Consider the following 17,770-nt stretch of genomic DNA (forward strand, 5'->3'; position numbering starts at 1 on the left):
AAGCAAGGGTGTCCCTTATCCATTACTCTTTTTGGCATGTACGCTGATAAGCTAGAAAAAAGTTTTGAAGATGCCACCTGTGTTTTCCCCACGCTTACTAATACAGTCATAATTCTTCTCCTTTATGTTACCGATATTGTTCCCATGGCGAGGAGCCATTACAATCTTGAAAAACAATTAAGAATCCTCCAAGATTTTTGCTCTAAAGTGGGTATGATTATTAAGGCTGACAAAACTAAGTGATGATAATTAAATCTAAAAAATAATGTACGCTACTTTCGTATATGTTAACAACTACTTGGAGGATGTTCCTTCATACAAATTTCTTGGAATTGATATCTATCACAAGCTCAATTGGAATTATAGTATTGAGAAAAGGATAAATGAAAGATGAAAAACTTTCTATGGGCTTGAAAATAATTGTAAGTCCGTAGATATTTGGATACATGAGATTAAAAAAAATTCTTTTTTGAGACTCATCACTCTGATTATCTTATATGGGTGTGAGGTTTGGGGTTGTACTAGAAGATAAAACAGATCCAAAAGCAATTTATAACCTACAATCTCATGATTAAAGGAAGTACTTTCTATCATATTCTCCTAATTAAAGCAAGTTTTTCTGAGCTTAAAAGTACAATTATAAATAGGTACCTTATGTATAAGAAGTTAAACAATATGGAAGTCAAGGGGTTTCATAAATTTGCTTCTAATTCCCACCTTCTACAAAACGAGGATGCCATAAGGATGCCCAATCTTGGCCAGACCATTGGGGGATAAATGAGGTGATTATTTTGCAGAATAAGGATAATATTAAATATAATATTACTTCAAAACTTAAGGAGAAAAATGTGGGGGAAGAAAACCTAGATATTATAGGAAGGTGATCAACCCCAATCTTGAACTTCACACTACAGAACTTCTTAACCTTTTTAAGTCAACAAAATTATGGGGATCTTGAACAGATTTCTAAATGCTTTTCCAGCATAGAAATAAAATTTTAAGGAATTCAAAGTAATCTCTTACTTTTTTAAGGTCTGATAGACCATATAAGTCTTAGTGGACAGTTTTCGTGATTATCATGATAAAAATATTAATAATAAAAAAATATTTCAATATCAACCATAAATAAAATAGTTTAATATCTATTTTATATGTTTATATAGAGAAAAAAACAATATTATTCCAAACATATTAATAATAAAAAAAATTTCAATCTCTATTTTATTCTATTTAGAAAGATAAATAGAATTATTATAAAAAAAAATAAAATATATATATATATGAATGATGTGTAATTCCTTGAGTAAGGTAACTTTAACTGGTTTATCAAAATTTCTCACTGGTGTATCGTTAACAACATATTTGAAATAAAGAATTGTTTGTACAAATATTATTAAAAAAGAACTAATTCAGATTTAAATTGAAAAAGGTAAATAGGGAAATCATCTGCTTAGAACATTTGCATATACATATAGATCTTTCAAAACACATGAAGGCAGCATCATTGATTTTTCATTCCAATAACCTCTGAATAGACTTGCAGTGAAGAAGAAGCAAATTACTTCAAACATTTCAATGTAAAAACTTCAAACATTTCAATGTAAAATGGCCCTGAAGTGAAAATTACCAAGAGAATCGGAACCGACCAGTGAGAAAAAGTCGAATTAAAAATGGGGCTACTTTGAATCATCAATTGGGGTTTATATAATAGGAATCCATGAGAAGCATGGCTGCAAAGAAAAAAAAATTGAGGGGGATCGTAACAGACATAGATTGCATCAAATCTGGGAATTTAAATATCCCAACTTCTGAATGATAATATCAAAATTTCAAATTCTATACCAACTCTCTCTTGGCAAAAAATACCCCAGTAAAAAATACGGGTCTTTCGCGTTCACTGCAACACAAGACTGCATTTTGCTCTTGTGTGCCACAGTTTAGCCCAAAACAGGGGCCATATATTTATACACGATTAAAAGCTGCCAGAGAAAATCAATTTTCTATGGTATGCTCCTTTCTCGTATTAAGAATAATAGAATACAGAGATGATGTGGAACTTCCTCCATGATCTAAATCTTGCATATTCAAACATTCTCAGGCAGCAGCTTCTAAAAGACTGAAGCATTTTCCTTGGCTGCCCTGGTCAGTCCCTCACTTTCAAGACATTTTTATCAAAACAAAATTTGAGTATCCGACCTAAATAATGTTGTCAATATATCAAAAGGAATTACATATAACTATCATGGAATCCGATTTAGAACTAGATTCACAGTCAGCATTAGATCATGTGGTTGTTCTTATTATTTTTATCGAGATCACATTCAGGGTGTCATCTCGTTAATTAGTACACTGGTTAACTTAGATTAGTATACCTGACCCAAAAGAATTTAAACTAAATATTCTTATTACAAACTGGAATTTCTTATCATATTTTCAAGGTGAAGCCTCCGATTCCCTTGCCAACGATTATCTTGGAGCAAAGCATTAAGAGCTGTCTTATACTGCACAGAAAAAAAACAGAAAAAAATGAGATATAAAGAAACAAAAGACTATCTATGTCGAAAAACAATATCAGAGTACTCAGTAGCGACGTCCTTCAGAAGTGTTACCTTCTTGTAGAATTCATTAATTTCCTCTGCTGTGAGAGGTTCCTCTTCTGCATTTTCGTCCCACCCAAGAGACCTCATAAAAGCGATTTCTTCCTCTTCTGACCATCTAATGAAATACATGTCGTTCATGGGTGTTGGGCAACCCGATTTATCGATATCCTTAGGACAAGTACTGCTATTTCCAAAAATGGAACAATTCACAGTACTGTTTTTCTTGTGAACTTCATCTACTACTGTAAGATCTTTCTTATATTTATCAGGACTTTCGTCAGGAGAGCCATTTCTTTTTACATCATTTAAATACTTATTCCCAACAAGGCTCTTCCCACTCAATTCATCCATTTTCTGCCCAGTTGATAAAGTGGACTTATCCTGTGCCTCTCTGGTCATTAGTAGACTCCCAGAGGCTTTCTTCCTGAGAACATTGAAAAATTCATTTCGGTTTTGCAACACCGATTTCTTATCATCAAGTGCTAAGCTCCTGTGTTTTGATTGTGCTTCCAATCCTGTCGAATCTGCAATTGACGTTGTTGACCTTACTTTGCTCTCCCTCGCATTTGAGGCATCGAAAGATTTGATGCCAAAATTTCCTCCCTGCAAAGGATTCTCTCCTTGAGTTGGCTTCTTAAATTTCAGTTTTTGAGGTGAACGAACAGAAGGATTCTGATGGAAAGATCCTAGAGGCTGTTGAACTTTACCGCCAGATGAAACGGTTTCAAACTGGGCGTGTTTAAGTAATTTTGACCTCGACTTTTCAGATTGGAAAGCAGCCTGAACAAAAAACACATGGATATAAATGAAAAAGGCAACTACAATCAAGCAAAAAGGAAAGGTAATTCTCTGTGAAAAAGAAGGAAAGGGAATCACATGATAGCTCTATATATATAAATCGTCCTATTGTTCAGAAACTCCTAACACTCCAACATAAAAAAGTGGAAAAATGCGATAATTAAGTACTCGGCAAAGTGTTATATTGTGAATAGATAGACACTGTATATTTTCAGAAGATTAATAAATACTGAAAATTGTTAATAGATAGACACTGTATAGTTTCAGAAGATTAATAAATACTGTATATATTGGAATTTGTACTTTTCAGATTTGATACTGAATGGCATGTATCTCAATATATATAATATTTCTGAATTCTCCTGCTTACAAAATAAAACAGAACACCACCTACACAAAAAAAAAAACTAACCATTTTGAATGAATCTTTTGATAATGTTAATTTCATATCTCAAACAACAACGAAAAATTTCCCACAAACACGACATAATTGAGTTGCAACAAGACAATCATGATTATAGTTCCAGATTCAGTAAAAAAATGCAACAATATAAGGATGAATTATATCTTTTGACTGCCTGTCTGAATTAGTATTCAAAGAAAGAAAAGTATAGTGCCTCGTTCTGGTTGAAATGAGGGTAATCTTAAAAGTTCTGAAGCTTGAGTTAAAATTGTGTATTATAAGTTAATTAGATTTATTTTGGGTGGTGGGGGAAACCTAAATTTAATTCTCTCCCTGAGTTATATGGTGAACTTTGTTGTAATAGCCTTGAGCTAGTTATTGATTCTAAGTAAAAATTTCTGGGGTACCCATTACATCTTGTTCCGAACGGGAAATTTGGGCAAAGGAATCTTCTCTTAGAGAATTAAGACAGCGGTTGAAGCATGATTTACATCACTTATTAACTTAATTCATTAATATAATTACATTAAAAAATAATATTACTGAAGCAACTAAACTACATGAATTACAGAAGAATAAGAATACCTAGTCACTTGCAAATTCCTTGCATCAATACAACCAGGCCACTCAATAAATAAAAATAATAGTGGTTGGAAATAACCAGGTCACTTAATAATGAAAAATAAAAACCTATTTACAAGGTTAGTCATATGCAACTTTAGTTAAATTAATGCTCATATACAATGTTGCATTACTGAGGAGTGCAGGTCCTGAAAAATATACATACACGAACAAAGACACGCCCAAGGGATATGGAGAGGAAAAGTAATCTGTTTGAAAATTCTGCTGATCCACTGTACAACACAGATTCTTCTCTCCTTCAATCTCCACAAATCATACATTCTGTATCTAATTGTAATTCCACCTTCACCATTGACCTTCCATATCCCATGACTCTTAATTTCCTCTTATGCTATCGTGTGACACATGTTTTTCTTAATTTAGGACAATTATTTTAACATTTAACACACATTCATCATGGTCATGGACACTTCTGCCCCCACAGAAATCATTAATGTGTTAATAATCCCAACAACTTAGTTAAACCAAAACCAAATATCTTTCGGGATAACAACCGAACTGCAGCCAAAATCAACATAAAATTTTCTCACACAGTGGAAGAAGGGCCGCTCAGGAAGAAGACAACCCAAATGTAAAGAACTCGTTCTAGCCTCCTTTGGACTCAAATGCTGTCTTCAAGACTTTACCTCTCACTTGATTTGTTGGGACCTAAATGTCAGGTTAACTTTAGAAGGCCAATACTGGCTAACGATAATAATAAAAAAATCATTAGAAACATGAAATTAACAATAAAAACAATAAAAAAATAAACTATAATTAAATTCTGCAATCTTCACTGGAGACATGGAATTGACTTCTAAAAAATTACTGTTAGCAGTCACACATTCTAGCATAGTATTATATTTATAAAACCAGCACAACCTCTAGTACATTGAAAAATCAAAAACTCCCAGGAAATGTCCTCAAATTGTAAGAAGCTTGTCATCAATGTGTTGGCAGTATGATGCTGTTCTGTTAGATTGATTCTAACAACTCAAGATGAAGACACAATATACAAACACTTCCCAACTCAAAATCAAAATGAATATATAATGCAAGATGCATTTACTTATAACAGAATGTTTATTCAATTTTAATTAATAAATAATTATATTTATGTTGAGTTTTTTACAATTATATGAAATTTTTTATTTTTGTTATATAGTTCCTTTAATACTTCTCCATTAAAGACTAAGTACACTGCACAATATTATAAAATAAAAGTTTTGTAAATTTGTTTGAACTTTGAATAATTGAATGCTTTGAATTTCACATTAAAAAAATCTTAGGGTCAATCTCCTGAACAAATTGCTTTTTATTCTTTACCTCACTAGATATCCTACTAAGTCAAACATCTAACTAATTTTCTTTGTCCACTCACTTAATCCACTCACTTAATCCTTTGTCCAAAGATCAATCACCTTAACCACCAACATTCTCCATGTTTTCTTAGAAAAGACAAAAGAAGACAATGTGATTTTAATTCCACGACAAGATCAGTCTTTCATCAAGAAATTTTTTCGCTTCTGCCTGAACTTCAAAACGCAAGGTGTCTACAAAAACTTTGGAATAAGGAAGAGGAAACACAGGAGAAGTTCATCATCGTGGTGGGTGTTCCATCCAAGTCCAGCTCCTAATTGTACATTGACCCTACCTTATCAGCTCTCCTCTGTTTTTATTTCATTTCCATTGACTTTCAGTGCTTTAATTTCTACAATCAGATTACTTTCTATCTGTTGTTTACTTTACTGCGACCCTTACAAGTTGCAGAAAATTGGGTAAGATCACTACAGTTCCTAGTCTTCCCTCTGATTTTTCAAAGCCATTTGCTGCTCAAAGTATAAGTTGCCTCCCCAAGTTTCACTGCGGAGGATTAAGACAAGATGAGAGGAATTTCGAGACTAACTAATTCCTTGCATCTCCTTTCTTACAAATCCCACTGGTTAATATCAGTACATTTCCTAATCTTCCCTCTGATTATTCAAACCCATTTGGTGTTCACAGTATAAGTTGCCTTCTTAAGTTCTTTTTAACTGCAGAGGACTAAGAAAAGAAGAGGGAAATTTTGGGACTAAACTTATTCCTTGCAGCTCCTTGCTTACAAATCCCATTGCTTCTGCTTATATGTGTTGTGGTACAATTTTTTCTTTGTAATACCTGGCTGGGTGATTAGATTTCCGCATTGCTGTTTTCAGTTAGCATTGCAGGGACTTCCTGGTTTCCATCTAGTATGGGTGCCATTGTCTCATAGGTTTAGATGTAATCGAGAGAATTGATCATGGTACAATTTTTTCCTTGTAATAGCTGGCTGGGTGATTAGATTTCCACATTGCTGTTTTCAGTTAGCATTGCAGGGACTTCCTGGTTTCCATCTAGTATGGGAGCCATTGTCTCATCGGTTTATATGTAATCGAGAGAATTGATCATCGTTGCCTGAATTTTAATCAAAAGCTTGACCTTTCAAATACCAAAAGTTTAGAAAAACATACAATCCTAGAAAGTAGGATCTCTAAATCAAGAAGCCTAATAAGATTCTATAATATACAATATAAAAACAAACAAGTTATGCATGTAATTAGCCTTAACACACTCATCTCTTTAAGTGACTCGGAGATTAAGTTGGTAAATATCGCACCATGTTCTTTGGTAAAGTACGTGTCAAAGGGACTAGCTGCCTCGACTGCTTCAGGGACAATTCCTCCCGATTTTGGGTTGCAGCACTTACCTGCAAATAGATACCCAAATACATTCAGCAGCTAGTACAAACAATATGCCATCTTTCAAAATTCTGGTATAAAAAACCATTTTGCTGACCTTAGGAGAAGCACAAATTTGAGGGGGATTTTGTGCTGAAGTGGAGACCATGTTATCTCCACCTGCACATGCAGAACCAGGTTGCATGGATGAAACCAAACTTCCGTGAGCAATCTTTTCAGCTAAAGTAGAGAAACCATTGCTTCTTGACAAACCCATAGTTGATATTGGAATGTCAACTAAGGAAGAAACCTGTCCATTGGCTCCAGCAGCAGATATCCCTCTCCCTGATGTGCCGTGAGACAAACCAACTAGGATAGACAAGCCCGATAAAGGTCTGCCTGAATCAGATCTCCCAACTTGTCCCTGCCCTATATTTCCTTGATTTAAATTAAAACTGGCATGCTTCGTTTCAGTACCAAGAAATGGAAAGTCTCTTTCAAAAGTGACTTTGTCTACAATACTGCCAAAAGAAGCATGGGGCAGAGGTGACTCTCTTCCATATTTTGCTGTGCCCTCCAAAAGCTTTTTTTCTTCAAATATACATTGAGCTCTTGAACTGGACCCATGATGTGAAGTACCAAATTGCTTGCAGTCTCTGCCTTTATCGTCTCCATTTACTCTTCTGTACCTATCATTCCCAACTCTTCCACCTACATTTTGTTCTCGTTCCCTCTCTTGTGAAATTTTGCAGTCATGAAATTGCACATCTCTGTCAGACTTAACTTCCTCATATCTACTGAAAGAGGGATTTCGGTAGAATCCAGAGTCCCTGTCATAATTATTGTTATAACGTTTAACTCCATTACAGCTTGAGGATGTCTTAGAGTATGTGTTAAATTCCCCATCTGCTAATGTTGAATTCCTAGGAGTCTTGTGGTCAGTCTTTATTACTGCAGATCTTTTTGGATGTAGGATAAGTCTATTTCTTGAAATGATCTGAACGCCACTCTTACCTACATTCATAGAAAATAATTAGTCCAAAGTATGAATGTACTAGATGACAGGTCACATAATATCAAGTCACTTTATGAACAGCAAACTTACAGACTTCCATACATATTAACTTATTTGATAACAGCAAACTTACAGACTTCCTTATATATTAACTTATTTGATTGAACAGCACAATATAGGTTTGACTCAATAATATTGGCAAACTAGAGGGCTCAAACATAACTTCATATTAGTGTGACTTGGGAGCTTTCAACTGATTACTCCTATCATTAGAATTTTGAATTCTCATTTATTATTTTGTTTAAATCACTTAAAAGAACAATGAATTTTGTAAATCACTTTCTTCAACAATAAAATAAAATAAAAAAATAGTCAGCTGACAGTATAAGCAATCATAATCCTCTTAGACCTTGAAAATTTGGGATGAACCATAAAAGTAACCTTAATCCGCTTTTGTGTGTCCTAAAATCAGGGCAAGGCCTGTCATTAGAATTTTCATTCATTATTTTGTTTAAAGCACTTAAAGGAATCAATGAATTTTGTAAATCACTTTCTTCAACAACACAAGTAAAATAAAAAATGCACAGCTGACCGTATGAGCAATCATAATCCTTTTAGACCTTGAAAATATGGGATAAATCATAAAAGTAATCTTAATCAGCTTTTGTGTGTCCTAAAAATCAGGGCAATGCCTATTTATAAAAGACGGAATTTTCTTAGCAAAGAAACATTGCAGACAGTACACAAATCACTATTTTTATACTTTGTTTTTATAAATTGGTTTTGAAGTACTCAGCAAAGATTTGCTTTTGCATTTCTGGAAAATATAGTCTAAACAATAAAAGCAACCATTAATTCACCTTTATACGTCCTAAAAAACAGGGGAAGTTCTATGATAGAAACATTACAGATTGCATAAGGAATTTTTATAATAGGTTTAAAGAAAAGTAGTCAATTGAGGTTATTTTGGGTAGTTGGATGGAATGTTTGTTATCTTCTTTACCTAGGTTTCAATCTCTGCCAGTGATATGATGAGCTATAATGTCTATGAATATTGTTGTAATGGCTTCAAACAAGGGAGTGTTAAGTGAGTATACATGTGGGTTGGTCTGATACCAGCAACCTCCCTCTAAACCTCCGACTGAGAGAGAGACTGATTTCTTTCCTCTGTTTTTTTTTGAAAGACTGAAATAAAAAAAGTTAGACTACAACTTTTGAAATAGAAAAAAATATTTTATTTTAAATAAAATAATAATATAATTTTAAGTCTAAAAAGTTAGTTTACTTAATCTCATAACTGTCCATAATAGATTAAACAACTACTCATTTAAAAAGTAACTTGATTCAGTTTCAACCATGGACATTAAACAACCGCCCACTTAAAAAGTAACTTGAATCAGTTTCAACCATGGACATTAAATAACACAGGGTCACGTTTCTGTAGTTTCAACCATTGACATTAAATAGCAAAATGAACAAAGTATGCAACGTACAGTTTCTATACTATCTCTCTAGTAGCAGGGATTTTCAGCCCTTTCGTTTTGTATTTCCTCAAGCAGTAAAGAAACATTAAAACAAAATCTATAAACTTAATAAGCTTTAAAACAATTATATGGATATTTTGGTTGAAACCACAGGAAAAAAAATACTAAGGTGGAGGGGAAAACTCCAAAAAACCTGATTGGTTCGGACGTTGTCTTGCTCCTCTCAGCCACTCTGGGAAAAATAATGCAGGATCATTTCTATCCATGTCATGCCTCGCCAACTCTCCTTTACACAGTAAAACCTACCTTATTGCTTGCAACCAAATTCCCGCTGAAACCTAATTCTTTGTTTATGCCAAAATTCTCAGTGAAACCCAACTGTCCACTTGCAATGAAACCGCCCCAAAGCCAAGGAGCCTGTGCACATAATCTCTGACAGCCTCAAAGCTGCAATCTATGCCCAATTCACCGAAACCACATAAGCCACCCGCTCTAATTATGAAAAACCCAACCAATTGGGTATCCTTGAATTCTTGAAAAAACAGTAACGCACGAACCTAAAACATTATATCCTTCAACTTTGCATCTTTACTTACAAATTGGTGCACAAAACATAAACCCTAAACCCTTGGACAGCAGCAGGAGAAACAGCGGAGCAATTCAAACATGCTCCCATGCAATTCCGACAATCTCGACACTTACAGACTTCTGGACTTGGGTGTCCTTAAAAGACCCAGTTTACAGAATTCTCCGTGTTTCGCAGCTTCACTGCATGACATGGAGTGTAATGGAGGCTTTCTACTGGTGAGGCAAGAATTAACGGGTAGAGTGAAAGATTTACATGGAGATTATTGTCAGCGTTGGAGAGTGCTCACACCTATAAAAATTCCATTATAAAAATTGGCCTTGACGAAAACACGTTACATGTCCCTGCCCTCCAGGAGAGTCATTGTGCGCCGTCGGATGGCCAAATCTAACGGCTGTTCTGTCCGCTATTTTCAAAATTTGCTTTACGTTGAGAGTTTTCAGCGGTTCTCTCTGTTTTTTTTTTTAATTTGCCGTTTTTATTTTTGTAAAGGGAGTGATTAATTTATTTTTAGCTCTGGGTCACTGTAACCTTCAATTAGTTAGATTTTAAATGTTTTTATCACACTATTACTTTTTGTTGGTCTCTCTGTGGGTTTGAAATTGGTTTTTAATTTAAAAGACATTAAATATAATAATATCATGGTAAACTAATATTAACTTTATTATATTTATGATTACTTTATAATAAAATGAGTTTGAAAAGTAATGAAGTTTAACATTTTTTTTTTTAAAACTAAAATCTAGTGAGATAATTATGGGTAAAATTATTATTTATTTAAAGTGTATTTTTAAATACATAAATAGGGTTAAAATAGGCATTCAATTCAAAACGGGTATTTATGATTAATTTATTTTTAGCGTATTTTTGGTTTGTTTTGTTTTCTGTTTTTTTAAAAGAGAGTGATTAAGCAAAGTTTTTCAGTAAAAATCAAATAAAATAATTTTTTTAGACCTAACCATTTCGAACCAACAAGTGTGGTTCTTTATTTTTTTTTTATCTATTAGACTAACCTAAGTACCCACGGGGATTTGAACCGGTGACCTATGGCAAGGAGTGCCTTAACATCGCACCCATTCACCAACAAGTGTGGTTCTTTATTTTTTTTTTATCTATTAGACTAACCTAAGTACCCACGGGGATTTGAACCGGTGACCTATGGCAAGGAGTGCCTTAACATCGCACCCATTCACCGGGGATTTGAACCGGTGACCTATCGCAAGGAGTGCCTTAACATCGCACCCATTCACCGTCCATCCAAAGCCCCGTGGGCTAATATGAACTTTATTACACTTATGACTATTTTATAATGAAATGAGTTTGAAAAGTCCATAATGAAATAAGTTTGAAACGTAGTGACATTTAACATGGTTTTACTTTTTAACTAAAATTTCGGGAGATAATTATGCATGAAATTATTATTTATTTAAAATGTAATTTTAAATATATAAATAGATTTAACTAAAGTTTCGGGAGATAATTATGGGTGAAATTATTATTTATTTAAAATACATTTTTAAATACATAAATAGAGTTAAAGTAGACACTCAATTTAAAGTAAGCATTTATGATTAATTTATTTTTAGCGTCCTTTCTCCGTTTTGCCTTTTTTCTTTTAAAAAAAGAGTGATTAATTTATTTCTAGCTCTGTGTCACTATAACCTTCAATTAGTTAGTTTTTAAATGTTTTTATAAGATATTACTTTTTGTTTGTTATTTTTTAAATGTTTTTATGTATATGTGGGTTTGAAATTGGTTTTTATTTTAAAAGACATTAAATATAATATCATAATGGTAAAGTAATACCAACTTTATTACACTTATGACTCCATAACAAAATGATTTTGAAAAGTCCATAATGAAATGAGTTTGAGAAGTTTATAATGAAATGGGTTGGAAAAATGGTGAAGTTTAACTGTTTTAATTTTTAACTAAAATCTAGTGAGATAATTACTTTTTAACTAAAATCTCGTGAGATAATTATGGGTGAAATTATTATTTATTTAAAGTATATTTTTAAATACATAAATAAGGTTAAAGTAGGCACTCAATTTATATAGATTTGAATTTATTGTTAATATATAAATGATGATGATGATGGCAGTTAACATCCATAAAGACTCCCCGGATGCGGATGGTTAAAGACGCGTTAATGCGGATTACACAGTGGGACAACAGGTGGCTTAGCCACATGGCCACCCGCATTCCCACCCAAGATGATTTATAGCGAGCCACCGTCAACCTGCAAGCGCCATTACTCTGATGCACAAGTCAAGGACTCCTCTGCAAGTTTAAGTCTTAGCTTCGACAAGCTTGCATACCTCTGCCCCGCCCCCTCTGAATTGCTCCTGCCTCCCTGATGCTGCGGAGCCGAGCTCTCGCATGACAACAAGGAGGTGTTGTCGACTCTTGAGCTATATAGATTTGGGGGATGGAATCCATTTTTCCCAGAATGTTCTCTGCACTCTGCAAACTGAAGCCTTGGTTCTGGTCTCTGTCTCTCACCTGAATCGCCCTGTGAATTCCCGCGCCGAGTCTGCCTCTCCATCTGCGCACATTGTTAGCACCTTTGTCATTTCGGCCCACACTAGTCAACTCCACCCCACCCGCAGGACCATGCCGCGACTTCGCCATCGAATGTGTTGTAGGCGGGGTAGCAGCCGAGGTAGCGCCATTCACCCCCCTCTCCGTCCCCCTTTGAGCCGACGACCCCTTCGTCCTCCCCTTCCTCCACCCCGTCCACAGCCCAATTCTCTGGCAGATATCCCGCCACCCGCAATGGAAGAGGCCGGGTCCAACCCATTGAAGCTCGGCGTGTCAATGCTGCAACCCAGATGCTCAACCTCTCTGTGTCCCCTCACCAACCGCATCAAATAGCCCAATTCCGCTTCCACTGTACCATGAACCGCCCTGCCATCATCGCCACCGTCTCTGTGGCGTTCAGAGAGGAGACTTGCCCGTAGAATGAACAGACTCACACCACTGCAAAACATCCTGTCACTGCGCAACCCGCCATTGTTCAGGAGAAGCCGGACACCAGCAAACAGAAGGTGGCTCAGGAGAAGCCGGCCACCAACAAACAAAAGGCCTCGGGTAGCAGCTCTGGTTCTCGCAAATGCAAAGGCACCCAGGATAGCACCAAGCATGGTGAAGGCATTCCTGGTAGCACGCAGGCAGTTGAGGATGATTGGGATGAATACAGGTGTCTAGTCGGGGAAGAGCCTCCTCCACCAAACGACACCTAGAGGGTCAACACAGCCAGGTTTCGATTCCTGGCTCCTATTCTTAGGGGCTTTTTTTAATGTTTTTTCAAATTATGTCGTCAATTTTGGTAATTTACCATAACTGTTTCTCTTGGATTTTGAGCTGTAACCCCTGCACGGGCAGCATTTTCCATCGGTTTTTTCAGACTGGTTTCCCCTCAGTGGGTAGTCTTGAATCAGTATTTTGGATGTCTAAACTTGTTATAACTCTGTTCTAGCACCGCAGAGGCTGAAGCCTCACTGTAAATTTACTGTTTCATTAATAGAATAAGTGCTACTTAGAAAAAAACATCCATAAAGACTAATATGGTATGTTGGACCTTAAGAAGGTAAGTGATTAAATAAGGTTCTTTACTATTTTATTTCTATGATAAAAAAGAAGTGAGAGAAGCATTCCAAGATCACTGTAGTTTTGTTGACTTAACAAGCCATGAAGGTTGGTAGTGTGAAAAATGTTTTGAAAAGGAGAACGGATGTGAGTAAGGGCCAGACATTCCAAGAGAAGGTTAGTATCACAAAGGGGGCAAATTCTTTCGTCTTAAGGTGTTTTGGGAATAGACCAACACCCGATTTCAGTTTGAAGCTCATGAGAATTATTTCTTATCTTTGTAATGTTCATTTCCATCTTAGCACTAGTCAAGACATAAAGATACTTATGGTTAGCAAGAGTGGGGTTGATCATCTCCTTATAATATCTTAGCTTCCCTTTTCCCTCTAACTCCTTATCATTCCACAATTTATCCTTAAATTTAGAAGTAATTGATCTTTTAATATCATCCTTATTCTTCAAGATGATCTCCTCCTTTATCCCCCAATGGTCGAGCCAGGACTAGGCATCCTTATGCGAGCTTCGCTGGCGCTAGAGCTGTGGGTTTTAATTAGAGTTAGAAGCAATTTCAGGGATCCTCTTGACTTCCATGTTTTACAACTTATTCTTGTACATTAGATAACTAAACATAGCCATACATTTAATGGGGGAGAGGCTAGCTTCAATCAAGAGAATATGGTAGGGAGTATTTCCTTTAATCTTGAGGTTGTAGGTTATAAATTGCTTTTGGATCATCTCAATCTTTGTCCACGACTCTATAGATATGTTGTAACCCCAAACCTTACATCCATATAAAATAATACGGGTGACGAGAGCCTCGAAGAGGAACTTTTTTTTACTCCAAACTCAAAGGTCGGTGGACTTAAAATTGTTTTCAAGCTCATAGTAAGCTTTCCAACCTCCTATAATCCTTTTCTCAATGCTATAGTTCCAGTTGAGCTGATTGTGAATGTCAATACATAAATATTTGTACGAGGCAACCTTCTCCAATTAATTGTTATCATAAATGAAATTATCATAGTTGATCCTTTTGGATTTAATTATCATGACTTTAGTCTTGTCAGTATTAACAATCATACCCATCTTGGAGTAGTAATCCTGGAGGATTCTAAGTTGCTTGTCAAGATCATTGGGGTTTCAAGAAGAACAATATCATAAGCATGAAGAGTTAAAATGGGCACTCAATTTGTACAAATTTATTAACTTAAATTTGTGATTTTCGCAAAAATCATATGTTCTAGAAAAAAAACACTTAAACTACACTATAAAATTGTCCCTATACAATTATCAATTTCCCTAACTTTATAAAAAAATAAAAATTAACCTCTGAAGTAGAAAAAACTTAGAGTGTAGTATAAAGTTGTCCTTTGCCAATTATCAATTTCCCAAACTTTATTAAAAATAAAAATTAACCTCTCGAGTAATAAGTGTGTTTTTTATTTAATAAATTATTAAAGAAAGTCAAACATTTGTAATATGGATGTTTTTAGGTATGGAGTTATTGTTGAAATTAATTTGGGATGGATGAAATTGTTGGTATTGGGTGTAAAAATATATTCCACCTCTTCAAATATTCCTATTGCAACTCAATTGTGTTATATTAACATCAAATGTTTGTGAAACAAACAATTCATATATGATTTTAGGCTAAAAACTTTGTTCATAGGAAAAACCATTTTAATTTACTATACATAAAATGATTTTGACTATCTTTTATTTCTTGTAATGTAGTATAGATCAATCTTGAGCGTGAATGACTTAGAAATAACTAAGGTTTCACAATAATTGAAAATTCCATGTACAAATATGAATAGTTGGTGAACTACCACAATTACCCATTGGAAGGGATCCCCATCTTTGATCTTGGGCTACCCTTTGTTGACATGGTTGTCATTAATGTCAACCCAAGCAATAGCCAGAAGAAGCCTTGCTTTCGATGACAAAAATGAAAAGGAAGATTAGTGTCTTGGTGTCAGGATCATCGTCATTTGAATCTCCTTGTCATGCTAATTACAAAGTTAGGTGGCACATCACATGGGTCCTCTCGGTTGAGGAGATGTGGCTTCTTAAAGTTAAAAACCCAATTTTTGGTCAATGAACCCCAAAGGAGATGCTAAAAGAAATTTTATATTATACAAGGAAAATAAAATTAAAACGACCTATCCTAGTCAAAGTCAAAAGGAGATGTTATCAAGGATAAATTATCAAATTTAAATTAAAGTCGATCCTAAAGGTTGTTGGAAAATTTCACTCCAAAATCAAATTTGAAATTATTTTTTTCCCTCCACACTCCTAAAGGCCTCCATGTCTTGTATAAACAAAGCACTTTAGCCCTCCAAAGGATGCATTAAATCTATGTGTACAAGGAATGTATCTTTGCGGCCTAGAGTTGCCACGCCTAGCTTGAGAAGAAACCAATTCTGAAGCATTTTTGTTGGGTTATCTCTATTTTCATTTTGATAAAGGGATTCAATGGGGTTTTATACTTCTTTTGTGTGTGTTGAGCCTTCTATGATAGGGAAAACCCTTGAAGATTGATCAAATATTCAAGTGATATATATTTGTTTTGAATGTGGCCTAATGTAGTCTTTGGGACCTAAAGTTTATCTTATGGCTATGATTATTGGCTGAACGTTGTCTGAGGGTTTTTGGCCCTATTATGAGGTTAATTCGACCGAGGCTTTTTCATCTATCTATTTGTGCACTATTTCTACCTCTTCTCTGGAAGATCTACGACCCTCCAAGACTACAATACCAAGGCTTATTTTGCCACATTATTGACAATCCCAAAGCTTAGTTCTGAATTATGTTTTCGACCTTTTGCAAGGAGAATAAAAGCCCTAATGAATGACTCTAAGCACTGATCCAAGAGCAATTATTGTGGATTATTCTCATCATTCCCTTGGGAAAATATGAGGTGGAGTTTCAACCTAATTTCCGAGGTAACTCGGCATTCTGGTAAGGCTCATCTGACTTATTTTGTAGCAATTTTTGTGGACCAAGGTAAGGTTGTATTTAGGCTTTAAAAGAATTCATTTGGTGATTGATTTGAACTCCTCTCTTGATAGTTGATATATGGAAATTTGTGATGGAATTTTTTAGGGTCCATTAAGACACCTTATGGAGTTCTGAAGCCCTAATCTGAGCCATCATTATTGTAGCTATTGTTATGCATCCATGATTGTTTCAGTCAAATCTAAAGTATAAACTGTGCGTTCATCTGAATTATGGTCCATGACAAAATTCTGAGATAATTTTTAGAACTTTGATGTAAATCTCAACTCTTCAATAAAATGTGTTATAGACTGTAGTAAGGGTCCTTGGGCATCAATTTCAAAACTTATTCGTAGCTCTTAAAACATATTTTAACTGACATGAATTTCCATTGAAGTTTCTGGATGAGGGTTTCATATGGTTACTCTTCATATAAGCAGATGCTATAATAGTATGGACTAATTCAAAGTACTTCCCAAGTTTTGACATCTAGCCACAATAGCTATAAGATCCTTGATCAGGTTTAAACCTCTTGATAAGAGGCTTCATCTACAACAGTGAGAATTAAGTGCAAAAGCATCAATATATCAGAGCAAAGAAGGTTCGACTGTGACATACTTTGCATCAACAAGTTTGAAGGCATCATTGCATTAGAGATTTGAGCTACTTGAATTATTCAGATTGACAATAATGGCTATTGTTACTCAGTTACATTGATACACCATTTAGCAACAATTTTTAAAGAATTCTGGTTTTCATTGTATATTTGAAGCAAACATTAGTAAAAAGGGTTTCATTGAATAACCTTGTAAGTGGGTCATTGTGCTTGGTATGAGAGCCCAAAAATTGTTTCACTTATTTTTATTTTAAGGGTGGTTGGGTGGTTCAAGGCCTTGAGAGTGAAGTCTCCTTTAGGTTGGAGCTTGAAAATACTTTAGGATGGTAGGGTGGTGCTAGGGCAAGTTGAATCTTGCATGGCATT

General features: G+C 35.0%; 1 protein-coding gene across 1 annotated transcript; it reads right to left on the minus strand.

The window, feature by feature from the left end:
* Nucleotides 1-1,895: 1,895 nt before the first annotated feature.
* On the minus strand, nucleotides 1,896-10,482 carry LOC149138029 (uncharacterized). The gene is made up of 5 exons (XM_089450216.1): nucleotides 9,811-10,482; nucleotides 7,237-8,132; nucleotides 7,058-7,147; nucleotides 2,610-3,380; nucleotides 1,896-2,501 (listed from the first exon to the last, which is right to left on the minus strand). The coding sequence occupies exons 1-5, from the start codon at nucleotides 9,881-9,883 to the stop codon at nucleotides 2,406-2,408; spliced, it is 1,926 nt and encodes a 641-aa protein (XP_089306342.1). The 5' UTR covers nucleotides 9,884-10,482; the 3' UTR covers nucleotides 1,896-2,405.
* Nucleotides 10,483-17,770: the final 7,288 nt, after the last annotated feature.

The sequence above is a fragment of the Pinus tabuliformis genome, chromosome X, assembly GCF_031772625.1.
Source record: "Pinus tabuliformis cultivar Carrire ecotype Pingquan chromosome X, CPIR1, whole genome shotgun sequence".
In the NCBI taxonomy this organism is placed as follows: Eukaryota; Viridiplantae; Streptophyta; class Pinopsida; order Pinales; family Pinaceae; genus Pinus; species Pinus tabuliformis.